Source organism: Boleophthalmus pectinirostris, unplaced genomic scaffold, assembly GCF_026225935.1.
Source record: "Boleophthalmus pectinirostris isolate CB_2022bp ecotype Guang Dong unplaced genomic scaffold, ASM2622593v1 HiC_scaffold_5, whole genome shotgun sequence".
In the NCBI taxonomy this organism is placed as follows: domain Eukaryota; kingdom Metazoa; phylum Chordata; class Actinopteri; order Gobiiformes; family Gobiidae; genus Boleophthalmus; species Boleophthalmus pectinirostris.
In genome coordinates this window covers 29133428-29150870 of record NW_026571404.1, presented here as the reverse complement: position 1 = coordinate 29150870, position 17443 = coordinate 29133428, and the positions used below count along the sequence as shown (strand labels likewise).

At 39.4% G+C, this 17443-nt stretch overlaps 1 protein-coding gene across 1 annotated transcript in view; it reads left to right on the top strand.

The window, feature by feature from the left end:
- The window catches only part of pcdh15a (protocadherin-related 15a), a 412089-nt gene that overhangs the window by 390307 nt on the left and 4339 nt on the right, over window positions 1-17443 (top strand). The window contains exons 33-35 of the mRNA XM_055162873.1: window positions 11023-11041; window positions 13466-13524; window positions 16749-16833. Of these exons, the coding sequence (XP_055018848.1) occupies window positions 11023-11041; window positions 13466-13524; window positions 16749-16833 (163 nt within the window). The remainder of the gene's footprint in view (window positions 1-11022; window positions 11042-13465; window positions 13525-16748; window positions 16834-17443) is intronic.

Genomic DNA, 17443 nt, shown 5'->3' with positions numbered 1-17443 from the left:
ATCCTTTTTATTATATTGCAATAATTTCCTTCTGAATGTTTAATGCATATGTCTGATTGATTTTCTTTTTTCTATTGTATAAAAAGTGCCCTTTTTTTCTCACTTTCACCTGCCAGACATTGCACTGAGTTATACCACCCCCAGAGCTCTATAAAACTCAATACTAGCTTTGATCAGTTTGTCTTACTTGTATCTCCCCTTGTTTATAGCTTCCCCATTCATCTTCACCTCTTTCAAGTCTTTCTTTTCTCCACTTCCTCCTCCTTCATTTCACTGGGACAGGGTTCAAAAGTCTGTCAATCACCAGGGGAGCGTTGGCACCTTTCCGGGTTGCGCCACAGCTGCCCGCGACAACGGAGCACTGTGCATTGGCTTTCCCAAATCGGAAAGCAACGTGACCTACCTGTCGGATCGCCATCCTTTGACCAGGCATAACCCAGTGTATGCCGATTACAGCCCGCTCAGTAGCCCTGACTACCTCACGTCCAAGGAAATGCCATTCTCTTGCTCTCCCACTCACCCGGTCTGGACAGTGCCTGCCAGAATCCGAGGTGGTCTGCTTGGATACGAATCGCCAAGAAGACAGACGCTCATGAACGAGTCCGATTGGGAGAGACACATTCAAGCAACAGATAAAAGATCCAGGGAGGGGAAAGAGACTTTGGACAAGCTCTTTCGGAACAGCTCTGAAACGAAGCTGTCACTCCACGATCAAGTTTGGCAGTTGGAAGAATTGAGCTTTCAGAGGAACTCCCAGAACGCCTTACCTGCTATCGGGGATCAAGACACGTTGAGGAGGTCTTCGGGATCGCTTTTCTCCGTCATGGACTACCCCTACGATCCTGATACGAATTGGCAAAGCGAACCCCCAAGTTGGATTGCCGCTCAAGGGGACAATTCCTGGCCAGTGTACGGTTTGATGCAGACCCCGCCAGTTCTGAGAAAGTTTGATACCAACATCACTTGCTACACGACAGACAACCATTGCCAGATCACCTTGGAGATCATCCCGGACCCCCCAGATGAACCAGCTCCACCCCCTCCGCCAACTGTTCCCAAGCGACCGCCTTTGCCAGCTACCTCCCCACCCCATAGCCCTTCTCCATCCTCACCTGCGACCTCCTATCTCACCTCTTCTCAGGCCTCTCCGCCTCCAGTACCAAAACCCATACCTCCTCCTCCTCCTCCTCCACCACCTCCACCACCGCTACCTCCACCGCATTCCCCATCCGATGTAGACGTCCCATTCATCCCCACCTTCTTACCTTCCACATCAACGCTGCGTCCAGTGTCAGAACGCAAGCGCCTGCTGTCCGTCCCTCCACCTCCTTCCGACTCTGAACCGGGCAGGAAAAAGGAGCTGAAAGGGATTTTGAAGAACCTCCCGAATCTGGCAGAAATTGAGAAGTCAGTCGCCAACCTGTACAGTCAAGTAGACAAGACTAACAAGGTGCCCAGGTTTAACAAGAAGCCGCAAGTGACGGAGGATTCACAAAGCTCTGATCCACACCACGATGAGGGCATGCCAAAAACCCCTGCACTGAACTCTGCCACTGATAGCGGTGTTGAAAATGGAACAAGTCAACTGGCTGCAGACTCTGAGGAGACGGGGCGTTTGAACTCAGATGACCCAGGCTCTGCTGATATGAATGAACAATCCTCCACACATTCCACTGTTCTCTGACCTGAAAATCACCTCATTCTGTCCATGTTTACTGTTTCAGTGTTTTCTGTCATGTTTTTTCATTTTCTACTTCAATCTTTCTATTTTTTAATTAGGTGTATGTAGATGTCCCACTGGATCCGGTAAGTTTGATCCTATGTTGGTGCTACAGAGATCATTGATGAATGAAAAGAGAATGACAAAAATGACATGACAAAAATGGCAAAAAATGAATTTAAAAAAAATCTTATGTCCACACCGCACATTTTAGATCCTGGCATTGAACTGCATTGATCTGTGACAACATTTATTAAAGCCACAGTATGTAACTTTTTAGCCAAAAAATAGACTAAAATAAAATCATAAGTTTTTGTTTTTGTTTTGTTTATTGCAATGAAAAAACATAGAAAAGTGTGTGTGTCCTTACTGTGAGCAGGCTTGCATCTCTGGAAGGCAAGGCAAGTTTATTTGTATAGCACAATTCGTACACAAAGTAATTCAGAGTGGTTTACAGAATAAGACATTAAATTAAACATTAAAAGCACAATAAAAACAAATCAAAACATAAATAATCATAAAATTAAAAAGAGAAGAGAGACATTAATTACATAAATTAGAGAGAAGAGTGCGGAATGAAAAACTTACAGTCATATGCACAGCTAAACAGAACTGTTTTGAGCCTGGATTTAAACAACGTCAAACTAGAGTCCTGTCTCACATCTTCAGGAAGACGGTTCCAGGTTTTAGCTGGATGAATCTGAAACGCTGACTCGTGTTTAGTCCTGACTCTGGGCATCAGCAGGAGGTCGGTCCCTGAGCTCCTCAGAGTGCGAGATGGTTCATTATGACACTAACATGTCACAGATGTACTTTGGTGCTCGGCCATGGAGAGACTTGTACACAAGCAGAGCCGCTTTAAAGTCTATTTTCTGAGCCACAGGAAACCAGTGCAGAGACCTGAGCACAGGACTTATGTGCTTGTACTTCCTAGTTTGAGTCAGGACCCGAGATGCAGCATTCTGGATGTTCTGCAGCGTCTCACAGCTCGTTTGGAGAGGACCAGTGAGCAGACCATTACAGTAAACCTGACTCTTATTTGACCTGGAACAGGGCAAGCTTGTTTCCATGGAAATGTTGTTCCTTTGGCTATAATATTCCACAGTATGTCATAAAACATCTCTATCTCTATGGATAATGTTCCAAAGTATGGTTTTAACTTTCATTCCACCTCCAAAAAATTACACACTGTACCTTTAAGAGCTACATATTAAGTGCTGATTTTTTGCTCTCAGTTTCCTATAAGCACTACCTGCCAAACACTCCATGCCAACTAGAGCATAAAGAAGCTTCCATTAATCAGTTCTGCTTAGTTTAAAAGCCATTTTACAACCTCACCTTATAAGTATACTATTTACGATGGTCATACAGCGCTTAATTTTTATTGTAATATTCAGACATTAAAGTTTAAAGCAGCCACCCTCTTGTGAGTATATGTTTCACATCTTTACATGATCCTCTTATCACTAAAGCTTTGTTGTAATTGAATTAGCAGCACATTCTCTAAAGCAACACAGCTGTGGGCCTGTAAACTTGGGCTGATGTGGATTAACTTGCTTGCTTGCACAGATAAGAGCGTGTCTAGTGACTGGGAGGTGGCTTCCGTAGACTGCAAATTACTCCAAAGAGAAAATGTTGCACACTGAGTTCCCATTTTATCAAAAAGAAAGCAATCACTGAACAATGAAATGAGAGTGAGATTTGATTATATTTGATCTAACTTTTTGCTAATAAGTAAAGAACCCCCCTCCTGATGCTCTATTTGAATATGACTTCCATTTAAACATTTATACTTTGATCCAACAACCCTTTAAAACTATGGACATAATGAAATACTTACAGTTTGACTTTCAATTAAAAGTCTTAAAGAGGAAGTATTGTGCAAAATTGGCTTGGAGCTTTCTACAATGTTATAATGCTGTTCTCTCATCAAAAACATGTGTTAAGAAGTTTTATATGTCACCCATAAGTTTGAGTAATTTGTCATCATGTTCACAAGCCTACATCGTCCAAGCTCCCATGCTATAATTCTCCATAAATGCACACAAAAAGAAGATACAAAACATACATGACAACTTTACAAACCTGGGATCATAAACTAATGTTAAAAAATTACAAGGTTCTCACTCTTTCACTGACAAAATTTCAAAACTTTTCCATGAGTTTTTCATGACCTAAAGTGATTTGCCATGACTTTACAGCACCTACATGTGTAGAATTGATCAGACTTTTAGGGCTAAATATATATTGTTAACCCTTTCACTCACCTTATGGTTTGGTATTATAGTTTTTTAACATTCAAAATACTGTCAGTGCATTTATTGTCGTCTCTTTTAAGCCTAACTTAATAAAACGCTGTAGTTGCAAGAAAGAACTACTAAAATTCCATGACTTTTCCAAAACTTTCAGTGACTTTACAAACTTCCATGACCTGTTCATAGATTTAGGATTTCCATGACTATGGGATCCCTGAACCTACATTGTTTTGGTGAATATAGCATTTTCAAATCAACAAAGGTAACAGTGATGTTATGTGTTTGCAGATAATATCCCATAGAAATGCAATACCCCCTTTTTAAACTTAAATTAAGTTTGAAGTATCTTGCTGGGCCTAACTTGCATAAAAATGTTCCTTTTTTCTACTACAGACTTAGACAAACTTTGACACACAAGGGAAATTACTTGGATACAGTAGCTCAAACATTCGGACACAATAACAAAGGCCAAAAAAATATAGATGGTAATACAATTTAAAATAAGTAGCAAAAACTATAGAACTATAAGGGACACTTTTAATGAGCTGACTGTGTTTAAAGAGCCCATATTAGGCTAGTTTCTGATCTATGTTATAATGTTGTTTCCTCATCAAAAACATGGACCTGGAGTTATGTAAGAATTATGTTATGACCTGCTTATTAAGGCTTCTCTCAAACAGAAAACACTCTGTGCCACCTTGTGATGTCACATGGTAATACAAGTAATACAATACTCCAGTGTGTGTTCAAACTCCATGTATTTAGAATCATTCGGATGACTGCAGCCTGGGAATTGCAAATCTCTGCTGAACTAAAGTTAAAAGGTACTTGTTAACTTTAAAACTACCACTACATGATTCATTACTCAAACGTGTGAATGAAACAAAACGTAACTTCAGGTATGCTTTTGATGAGGTAACATTCTAACATGGCTAAGGGCCTGTTTACGGAACGCTTGCGGGTAAAAACGACAAAATATTTTATTGGAAGTGCCTTTCGTTCAGACGGTGATGGTGTTTTTGGGGCTTAAAAACCCCAAAATCTAAAACCACCCTCCAGAGTGAAAAAGTTGAATACGCTCCGCCGTAGCGTTTTCGTCTACACTGCCCAAGACGCAAAACTCTGGTCAGATCTGCTCACGTCGTGTACACGTTTACGTCACATACATCACCACCTAGCTGTCTGGCATGCATACCCAATTGAATTCCACACACCGTTGCGTCATCGTATGCACGCAGATTTCTTCCTGAAAACGCTCGTCTAAAATGCGGAATAAAAAGTGAAGACGCGACGCCAATTTTGCGTCTTCTGTTCAGACCGTCATCATATAAACGGAGCCTAAAACCTCAATTTTGCGTAATATAAGACCTTTAAAATTAAATCGGAGTCTTACTTACTGAAAACTAATAACGCATAATTAAATACAACAATAATTTCGCGTGCTATAAACCACACAATGCTCTTGGGCCTATTTGTTGTCCTCTGAATGCCCCAGCTGTCAGGCCTTTGTTCAGCTGTGAGACTGCACCTCTGGGCTGCTGTCTGTCCAGAGTCTGCACGGTTCCCCACAGCACGATAAAGCAGTCACTGTGATGTGGGCCCGTGCTGGTAAAAGCCTAATTAGAGAACCAATCAATCCTTAAGCAGCCAAGGCCTCTGCCGGTGGGACTGTCAAGTAGTGTTACCCTCTGCTTTGCTTTTTCCATCCATGTGACCTTCTCCATGTCCCATTTGTCTCCTCCCTCTCCTCTAAAGCCTTAGCGCTAATCTGCACGCCTCCAGAGATTCCATTACCTTTTTAACGCTAATTGTCATGCAGCTTCCCTTTCCTGATTCCAGCGCGCACTATCACCGCTGCGTTGTGTTTTTTCTTTCTCTTTTTTGTATATTTGTTCTTCTCCCCGTGCCCTAAGGCGAGCGGTCTCAGCATACCACCGTTGCGATGCCATGTTTCATTCATGCAGCGTTTTTCGCCCCTTGACGACCAAATCGAACGCTGGCTAATTGTGTATTCCATGTTCACGGCATGGGGTAATCTCGTTTTGTAAAGAGGCTAGCTGCTCACATGCCGTTTCTTTCAGACACAAGTGTGCAATAGAAGAACCTTTTTCTCAGGTTTTGTTTTTGATTGTGAAGAGTTTCCATTGATGGTAACACAGCAATAGCTTTATGATGACGTTAAACTGAAATTACCAGATGGTTTTGACCAAATTAGATGTAAACTGAACTGCAATTAATGCGGTAACTTAAATGTTCCATACAGTATCCATCTGTTGTTTGTGTAAAAGTGTAGACAACATTTAGCTAGTAAGATGTTCAGTTTATTAAGACTTCTTGCGTTTTTATTTTTATTTTTCCTTTTTATAAGTAATATCTGAAGACATTTTGAACAGTTTCTGACTTTTTCAACCTTCTCTAAACTCGGTGGTTTATACTTTCTTGACAAATCTACATATTCATTTCCATCTAGAAAGGGTAAAAATATTTCTGATTGCTGGATTGTAATTTCTATTCATGAAAGTGCCTGTGATGTTGCATGACAAATTTGAAATCAGAGATAATGAGATTACCAATGCTTATTTGAGGCACAGTCTAATTATTATACTAACCAAAATAACCAAATCATGTTCCAAGCGCACTATGATCTCTCATTTCAAAGAATCAAAATCAAAGTTTAGCTTTAGGGGTTACATGTTTTTCTCAGTTCAAGTTATTCACATTAAAGCAGACTTATTATGCAAATTCAGCTTTTAACTATGTCATAGTTGTTTCCCCTCACCTTTTATTCACCCGAAATTTTATTGGAAATGATTCATCGATGTTTGCGTTCCGATCAACCCCCCTTTTCACCACCACCACCAGTATACTCTCACTGCTTTGTACCAAGGACACAGGTTTGCATGGGGATGGTAGGGACATGTCAAAACTAATATTTGGGGAAGACAAAATAGTCCCTACCAATATTTGCCATTTTATTTTAAAAAACAAAAATATAAATATATCCCTGTATTTTTCCAAACTCAGTAGTATCTATTTCACACTTTTTAGTTCACAATTTGTTTATTGGATGTTTTGAAATGTATTCAGTGATATGACGACAGGGTTACCCCTGACGCTGTTTTCACTGGCTGTGACAGAGTGATGTCATTAGTGGTGCCAGGAGCCTAAACTGGGGAAGCAGCAGGACAGTGTCAGCACCCAAAGCTGGTGACTTAAGCAGGCGTGAGTGAAGATGCTGCGCACCAAATTTTGAAAAACTTTTCAAAAGCAACTAAAATTTCCTTATAATGAGTCGCCGTGGAAAAAGAGCGACGATCACCACAAGTGCACCTCCCAAACAAAGCCCTACTCGTGCGCTGTTAGCAGCCGGACTCTGTTGACAATACTCCATGGGAAAATGTATGGAGATGATCTCACAAATATCTCATCACCAACACACTGTACATTTTGCGAACTGAAAAATGAAACCACTTCTCACTTATTTTTGACCTGTCCAGACTCTGTGGGTTTATGGAAAGAATTCATAAAGCATCTACTTGGCTGATAATGTTCCCACCAAAACTGAGACCAAACCTACGCCCTTGCCTGCACTTATTTTGTTCTTAATTGGTGATACACGTAGAATTTGGCAGTTGTGCATAGTAATTTTGGTTCAAATGGGAAAAAATGCTGCTTGCAAGCGTGATCTGCAGCTATCCAAAGGAGGTGGTGTACTTTTGTTTGGTATATTAATTTGTTTTAGATGAATATTCCAAATTATAACATAATAATCCACAGTATCGTATATTATAACCATAAAGCTGACACAAACCTAATATGTCTTCTTTAAAGCTAGACAGTCACTCAGTTCTGAACCAGGCTTTCCTATTTGTCCTTCCTATTTGGTGTATTGTTGTGTAATGGCCTACTGCAAATGTACCACAATATTATCAAGATCAACTTTGTTAGTTTTTATTTGTCATAAACCATATCTTAAGACTTTTTTTTTTTTAAATGTGCACTGCGTATCATTAAGGGCCTGTCCACATGACAACATTTTTGGTCGAAATGGTGAAGTTTAAGTTTGAGAATATGTTCCAAAGTGGAGAAATCCGAGAACGCCGGCATTGTGTTGTCGTGTGGACAAGCAAACCGCAGTTTTTGGAAAAAAATCAGGAGCGTTGTCGTGTGGACGTAGCCTTATAGTGGAGGGTCCACCACATGCTTGTCCCATGGAAATACTCGTGCTTTGTTAGAATGTCCCTCAGTATAGATTAAACCTATCAGTCACAAGTGAGACAAGCAGGTTATGGCACTATGCCACTTTACAATTCAGATCTGTGAGAGTCGTCCCTATTCACAGAAGGAATTATCGTATTTTTGAGTAATAGAAACACCCGCAATGAATAAATGCTAGATGGATCTGTATGTCAAATTATAGACTTACTCACAGAGGGAAGAGTTATGTTAAACAAAATATTACTGAAGTAGGAATAAATTTGTGCAATCGGAAAACTACTTCAAAACCTACTTTAAAAATATTACTTAAGTAAATGTACGGTGTACATTTAAATAGTATATTACATAAAAATTGTCCACTAGTACAATGTGACTTCATGTTAATTGTAGAAAGTATAAGATAGTGTATCTCTGTGTAACCTTAGCTCTCCTTTACTCCACAATCTCACCTCATCGACCATTACCTGTCTCTCCCCTGGCCACGCTCTGCCTGCACATTCCTCTTGATGGTGCATCGCAGCAGCACTAGCCAGGAGCCAGAAGCCACCGCTAGCTCCCATCCATCAGCTCTCCGACCCCCATCACGGTGCTCCTCTGTGCCTGCAAGGTGTGGTCATGTCCCCCTGCTCTCCTCCAGCCCATAATAACAGATTACAATTCTCCCCAGGAAGCTCACATCATCACATGGCCATTTATCCAAGTGTGAAAGCTGTCATCATTTACAGGGCCAGGCAGTTACAGTTGTATGCTTGTGAACCTGCAGCTACCAGACCCCAGCCTCGTAAGACTGTTACTAGCGAGTTTGCAAATATGTCAAAATGCAGCCAATGGGTGATTCCATAACGCCACAGAGTCATATAAAATGGGTTTCAGATTTACTACAGAGTTGCCAGTTCAAGCCTGGAGCGTAGATATTGTTTGTGTGTCCTCAGGCAAAACACTTAATTCCCTTTTGTCGCTCCTGTCATAGTATGTGGATGGTTACAATAAAGGGCATATGTCATGAAATGTACTTTAAATCTATGTTTAACGTGCATGTGACAGATTAAACTACACAGTTCTTTACAAGAGAGTTACCATATCACATTATATTTAAGATTTTACTGAAACTTCTGCTTATTTTTTTCTTGCTTTTTAATTTTTGATGAAATTTATATTTTTGCTTCCTGGTTTGACACGACCTGTCAAAGTGAGATACCATTATTGGTATTAATCAACCGTACTGTAACCAAGGGCCAACGCATCTTTTATTTTCATAGTAGTTATAATTAGACAATTGAAAATGCCTTCCTTGCTCGTAAATTGTTCCAGCATTTTGGATGGAATTTTCAGTGTTGATGGCATAAGTAGAGGTGTTCTGTTTTAGAATCTACCACTTCTTCTTGTATTTTTCACAGACTGCTGCTTAAAGTTGCACTGGGTAGCTTGTCTCCATGGAGATGTCCCTGCTTTGTCTGGAATGTCCTAGTATGGCTTTAATAACATGATTTTTTATTGACTTAAAAACTTGCATTATACTGTGGATGAGCTCACCTCTCCACAGATCTGATATGTACCTTGGCCCTATGATGTCACGTGCTCTCTGTAGAGATAAATACATGGAATGCCATGCTGTGGGAAATTCCAGGCAACGTCTCCATGGAGAGAAGCTGGTAACGGGTCCTCGACCAGAAAAGTTACACAGTGTGCCTTTAACTGGTGTAAACCTATGATAAATATTAGGGGTGTAACAATAACTGAAATATTGTGATATCATATCGTCAAAGTTCTCACAATAATATCATGGACCATCACAATATATGGAATTACAAGTCTCTTTGCTTAAATTAAGAGTTATAGTGCAGATAGTGCAGCAACAGTTAAAAAAGACAGAGGGAACTACATAGACCATGATCCTTTGCTCCATTTCAGAGTAGACTACAAGAAGAAATAACAGTTCTAAACACTTTTAAGTATTGGTTCTTTGGATTAAGTCTTGTCAAGGTATTTTAAGAGGAAAAAGTAGCGTATTAACAATTTTGTCTCCACAAAATATCACAATAAATATTGCACTGTGAGGAGCATAGATTTGAGAGATTTGAATACTGTTACATCCCTAATCGTGAACCTCCCCACCATATCGTGAGGTTTCCTAAGACATTGCAATAAATATTGTACCGTGAGGTTCATACCGTGACGATCTCGTAGCGTGAGACTTGGATATCGTTACACCCCTAATAAATATTCATCACAAGTAATTTTTAGAATCCATGAAAACCTGTCATATCAACTTTATTGGATGGGCATATGATGAAGAACACAACAAAAGTCTGTCTTATGGTATTGTATACATAGATAATTTATATTTATTTTATGTTTATTGTGTTTTTGCTATCTTGGGCCAAAACAAACTTAAAGATGCACATTTACCCTCACAAAGAGCCCTCTGTAGTTTTTGACAAGTCATAAAACGAAATGCATAATATTATAACAACATCAGACAATTTCATTAAAACGTCTCCAACAATGTCTTTTCACATCAGCTGGGAGACGGTCTAGATATTTCTATATAAACAACTGCCTTTTCCATCAACCAATCTTTCCTTCTATATTTCCATCAAGCGTGCACTTTATTTCTACTTAAAAAAACAACAACAAAAAACACCATTGCCATTCTGATAACATTACAGCATTAAGCTCTCAGGAAGTCATTTATTGAACACGTGAAAATGCACAGTAAGTAAAATTGAAAACTCTGTAAAACGTAGAGGTCATTTTGAAAAGTGTTTGAATGCTATTTTCTAGCCATATTCATTATCTTTCTTGTTTTTTGTTTTATTTTTTTTGCAGGCGAGGCATGGGCAGACCGGTAAGCGTTCCTATTGTGATTTGTTCTTATCTATTTGTTGTGCCAAGACATTTCGTCGTTCTTCATGCAGCTTGAGGCGGCTTATACTCCATTATTCTTATCTGCCACTCCTCTGATGGAAAGCACTGAATGAGATTAAGATGAGATAGGACTCCCAACACTGACAACATGGTTAAGGTTCATTCGGGAGCCCCTCGTATTCCCCAGGGCTTCTTCTTTCAGACAACTGGAAAAGATTGCTTTGTGCTATTCCTGACAACAGAAAAAACCCATATTTGATTAAGATATGATAGGAGGATATTTGAGGCTAATAGTTACTGGTGAGCTCAGATCTCAAAAACTGCTTTTGTAATGATATTGTAATATGCGGAACGTGAACTTGATTTGGTTTCAACTGAATGTTTTCAGATCTAATTAGCTTTTTAGGATGACTGTTTTCAGATACTAGTGGCGCTACACCAATTTAAAAGGCCAAGATAAAAAATTATATATATATATATATGTATAAAATTTGCTGTAACATCCTCTATTTAAGTTACCGTATTTTTTGCACTATAGGGCACACTTAAAAGCCTTTAACTTAATCATAAAATTACTGCCCCCCTTATAATACAGAGCGCCTTATATGAATTTATTCGGGTGTCTTAGTACGACTTTAGTAAACTACAAAGCCTCATCACTTGCAGCATTAAAACTACCGTAGTCAGGAGCATCGTGGAGTAATACATACTGTGATTCCTTTTAATATCAAAATGCCACCTGTCAAGAGACACGCTTACAACGCGGACTTTAAACTCAAGGCTATGAGAGAATGGATTCGCCTTTTCTCAAGGGATGAGGGAAGGCGAACACACATTCACCAAAACAGGGAGACAGCGCCGAGCGACTTACGCCACTATCTGCCTATGGATCGTGGACGCCTGGGCTAAGGATCAGTATCAACTGTGGTCCGAGCTTTCACGAAGCCCGGAATCATGCCAGGTAACAGTAACGACACTGACTCGGATAATGGCGAGAGGGATGCGGGCATGCCTGATGCCGTAATCGCCCAACTGTTTCAACAATTATGAGTTATTGTGAATACGCTAACAATTTAGCGCTCTCAGACAGTATTTTTTGTTAAATAAATTTTGACTGACTTATCTAACTGAAAAAATAGATCATTCAATGACAGTGTGCCTTATAATCCAGAGCACCCTATAGTGCGGAAAATACGGTAGTCCTCCTGACCAAGCCTAGCTCAAGATCTGAGTCCGATTCACATTGAAGTATGGGTCAAAAGCAGAGGACAACTTCCCCTACAGTGACAAAATTAAGCGACCCTGTCTTATGATTGATATGTAAGATTAGTGTCTCCTTGGCCATTGAAACACATTCACTTAAATTGAGGTGTCTGCAGGTCTACCATTGAATGAATATATCCAACCAGCTGAAACATTCTCCTGAAATAGTGCTTAGCTTTGTCTGCAAGGTCTTCTACAAATTACTCCTTCAGTGTCGATTCCAAGTTCACACATATTTTTCCATTCCTAATTTATGCCTTTTTACATTGTTGTTTGCTCCTGTCATCTTGTCACCTTCAAATCAACATATTCCCTCCTGCATGTCTTATTCTCAAAAAGTTCTTATGCCTGCAAGTTTTTCTTCCATATCAATATTTTATTAGTCTTTTCATCTCACGGTAAATAAAAAAGCGCTTTCTGCAAACAGTGCACCTTCTAATTTTAAAGGTATTATATTGCGCAGAATTGACTCTTATGAGCTTGAAGCCATGTTATAAAGTTGTTATATTCTCAAAAACATACCCGGAGATGTATTTTGTTTCATTCACACATGTTTGAGTAAGCCTTTATTATTAGTCTGACATCTCCAAAGCTCAAAATGCTCTGTGCCATCTTGTGATTTCATGTAGTGGTAGTTTTCAAGTTACAAGCTATTTTGTTTTTGTTCAGTGGAGATTGGTAATTCTAGAGTTGAAATGATCCAAATGGAGATGTATGGAGTTTAAAAGCACAGTGGAGAACATCCTGTACTGCCACATGACATTACAAGTTGGAACAGAGTGGAAGAACTCAGTGTAAATATACAAGTTTTGTGTGTTAAATGTGTGTGAATGAAACAAAACACAACTCCAGGTATGTTTTTTGGTACGAAAACAATATTATAACAGATCGAAATTTGCGTAATATGGCCCCTTTAAATCTTCTATCCTCGTGTGTGCCTCTCCTGACCATCCTTCCTTTACCTTTCTCCTTACTAATCTCTGGTAGCAGCAACAACAACTGCTGAGGCCATCCCTTCTGAGACCTGAGGTAGATTTCTTCCTGCTTTTCTTAATTCACCAGGATTGTACGAGCTGCTCTGTGCTCTTCACTGCCTCTTGCTCATAGTGCTGACTCATTTCTTTGCTTCTATAAACCACAGGAGCTGTCCATGGAGGCTGGCCAGGACTACTACGGACAAGACTACTATTACGACCAGGGGTGAGTGTATACTAGTACAGAAGCATGAAACAACTTTAACTTAGACTTAGATAAACTTTATTGATTTACAAGGGATACTGAAAAATTTGCTGGATTGGATATCGGCCTCCAAATATCATTTCAGTCAATATCCTGCTTGGACATAAATTGATGTACTAAGACTATTTACTTGATAGTGAGCCCAGAAATTCTCATAATGTGTACACTTTTATTATACAACGTTGTTCTGTAGATACTTGAGAGATAAGGACCAGAGCCATGAATGCTCGTCGTAAGGTCCAAACATTTGTGAAGCCATAGTTGACGTTTTGCACACCTTGTTTCACCTTTTAAAATGCCTCAAAACTGAAAGAATCCACGGAGAGCGATCCAAGTGCAGTTAAAAACTCTTTACTTGAGTATTTACATTATTGAGACATACAAAACATGCAAAAAGGGGAATTTTAACATGTACAGTAGGTGACAGGAGGTCATAAAACTGTTTGGCTCCACTTCACTCCCATGGTACACCTGCATTCGCCTTAAATAAAAAGCCATAGACCACAAAATAATAGAAAAATAAACATTCCTTAAGTAAACTTTTAATTAACATTAGCAATAATTAACTGAAAGAAAAATGTAAATAGATCAAATTAGCAAATAATCAACAAATTATCATGTTAATCATAAAGAATTACCAAAATACCAGAAATCATGCATTTTAAGTAAATATTAAATCAAACAAACTAAGAATAATTATCTCAGTAATGAAAAAAATTACAAAACTGGGTTTAGGCTCTCACACTCGTTTTAATTACAGGCTTCTGAAAATGTGTTGTTTTAATCAATTTTGTATTTTTTCTTAAATTTTCAGTCTGTCTTAAACATTTTTGTCAATGTTTTCTTTGTGCCACCGTGGTAACTAATGAAGAACACCCCCAGTGCAATGTCACTACAAAGTATCAATTAAGACACGGTGGTTAGCCATTGGAATTCTCAATGACCATGGTATAAAGTCTTTTGAAAGTCCTAAGTCTCATCAGTCTTGCTCTTACCCTAATCTCTTCATTTAAAATAGAAATGAGCCCTGTTTAATCGTATTTACCATGGCAACGCGTTTATCTTTTGGTGCTTAAGTCCTTTGGGGGCGTCTAGAATTTTAGAATAAACGATGAGCATAACTTTTGCTCCCCTCAGCATAACGCACCAGCCGACTGTTTACCCTTACTGCTCCCGTAAAATGAGATCAATTATGGCGCCTTGAGTCAACCCTGTGAAGCATGCGTGTTTTATCACAGCTGACTGGATGGGGGCTGTTTTGGCTTGTCTTTTACCTTGGCCATATGGTGGAAATGTGGGGGAAAAAAACCTCCAGATCCAGGCTTTGAGCAGCTGTTGAGAAATTGTTATTCATTAAACGTGGCCGGTCTATGGCAGGTGACGCGAAGGCCTCGGGGGGATCAGGGGGAGTTTATCAGAGGATAGAAGCAGCTTATACACCCTGAAGGCCAGAGCCAGAGCCGAGACTTTTTTGCCTTATCCTTTTATTCAATACAAGTCACCATAGGAAACAAGTTGCACAGTTATGTAGAAAAACTTTGTTGATTCCCAAACGAAATTAAATGAACACAGTGTATACGTTTTAAAGTTGCAAAGAAAAGTAACAAAGAGCAAATAGAATAGTAATATGTAACTTTATTTACACACTCAGCGTTCAAACCAGTAATAGTCTGTGTAATAAGATAATTTAAAAAATATAAAGGGCCCATATTACACTATTTTCTGATCTCTGTTATTATGTTGTTTCCTCATTAAAAACATACCTGTGGCTGTATTTTGCTTCATTTTCACATATGTTTAACACACAAACTCTGTAAATTTAGGCTGAGTTCTTCTCTCAAACTGTGAACACTATGTTCAAGGTGTTCCACTTTTTGATGTCATGTGGTAATACAGGAAATAGAAATTGTGTTTTTAAACTTCTTCACTAGAATCATTTGGATGGAATTGCCAATCTCTTCTGAACTAAAGGTATAAGGCTGCTGTGAACTTGAAAACTACTACTAAATGACATCACAAGGTGAATCAGAGCATTTTGAGCTTTGCAGATGTAGAGAGAGAGAGAGAGATTAATAATAAAGGGTTACTCAAACATGTGTGAATGAAACAAAACACAACTCAAGGTATGTTTAAGGAGGTAATATCATTATAACCTGACTTAAATCTCACTTCAATTCACTTCAATTGTGTGTAATACAGGACCTTTAATGTGTAACAAACGTGTATATTTTTAATTATTCATTATATTTATTCTTCCCTGACTAATACAAACACCCAAAAGTCAATATGTTTATAAGTAAAATAGGTTTAATATAAAAACTGGTGCTGCATAGGTAATTCTCCAATTTGCCATACAGAAAGTATGTAATCACTGTTGTGTGTGAAATGAAGTACATAAGCATTATAACATTCTGGAAGGAAAAGTTTGAACTAGCAACTCTTTGGTTGATGAGTAAGCACTTAGTCCTGCTCCCTAGACTCACAAACACTCCAGACCACATTCAAACCGGTCACATTGAAATTACACTTTTCATGATCCTTCTGGTAGCCGTTGCCATAACTTGCCTGTCATCTGGTCTAATTGGTTGGGAGGTTGCTCAAAGTGCTAACAAGCTGTAATTACGTAGCTGTGATCCATCATGGGGTTATTGTGGTGCCACGCGGTGTCCCCGGCCCAGACCAGGTGCCTTTGATGTGTTTCTGTTTGCATTAAGAGGTGAAATTATACTGCAGTTAAGCTCTTAATCCAGTAATAAAGCCAGCATGCTCTCCACTGAGCCACGGAGTGTAATGTAGGAAGTTATCAATGACTCACAGCCTCTCCAGCCCCGACGCTCTTCTTTAATTTAGCACTTAAGGTAGGAGGAATCATTTGAATCCAGTATCAATAAAACATTTCAACACATTTTTTAATTTGCAATATAATTAAATAATTAAAGAAAATGTCACTAGTCATACTTAAGTGGATATAACTATGTCTCTTTTGCTGTGTGTCTCAAAATGAATGAGGGGTGAAAAATATTCATGTATCCACTTGACGTTCTATTTTCTTCTCAAAAACATTCCTCTTTTGACACGGCATATCTCTCCTGTATCTAAATCACCATGTCTTACTTACTTTTCTCCTATTGTTAGTATTGTTCCATGTATTAACTTTTTTCCCTTGATGTCCTCATTTTTTCCAGTTATGGCAGCAGGAGGAGGTTGATTCCACCAATGTATGATGAATATGGAGAGATGATAGAAGATGAATATTACTACAGTCCACAGGTACTGCTTTATTATTTTTGTTAATCAATCTCATCAGTCATAAATCATCATGTGAGTTCCAGTGTGAAACCTCCCAGTGTGACCTTGTCCATTAACATGAATGTTAAAATTAAATATGATTGTCTTAGGTCCGGGGCCGAGGTCGCGGTATGCGTGGTAGAGGCCCACCCAAGAGGGTTGGTTTTAGAGACATGCCGCCAGAGGAGGAGATAGAGCAGGCAGAGCCCACTGAGGAGCCAGAGCCCTCTAAAGCTGCCAAGAAACTCAAGTCTGTCATGAAACTGAGTAAATTCCTAGCAGCCAGCAAGGGAGGGGATCAGCCCTCAGAGCCTGTCTCTTCTCCATGGAAGAAGGCCAAAATGCTGAAGATGTTTGGCGGCAAAAAGAAGGATGATGACTACGCCAGACTAATGTCTGCTCGTCGCATTGACAGTCAAGATAGTCTGACAGACGGGCCTGCTCTTACAGGACCAATCGACAGTAAGGTGGAAACTCGCAGCAAACTTGGCAAAGTTTTTAAGAAAATCAACCTGGGCGCCAAATTACAGGGCCGATCTATGAGCGGAGACGAGGCCAGTGAGGATGACAGGAAGTCCAAAGTGTCCATTAG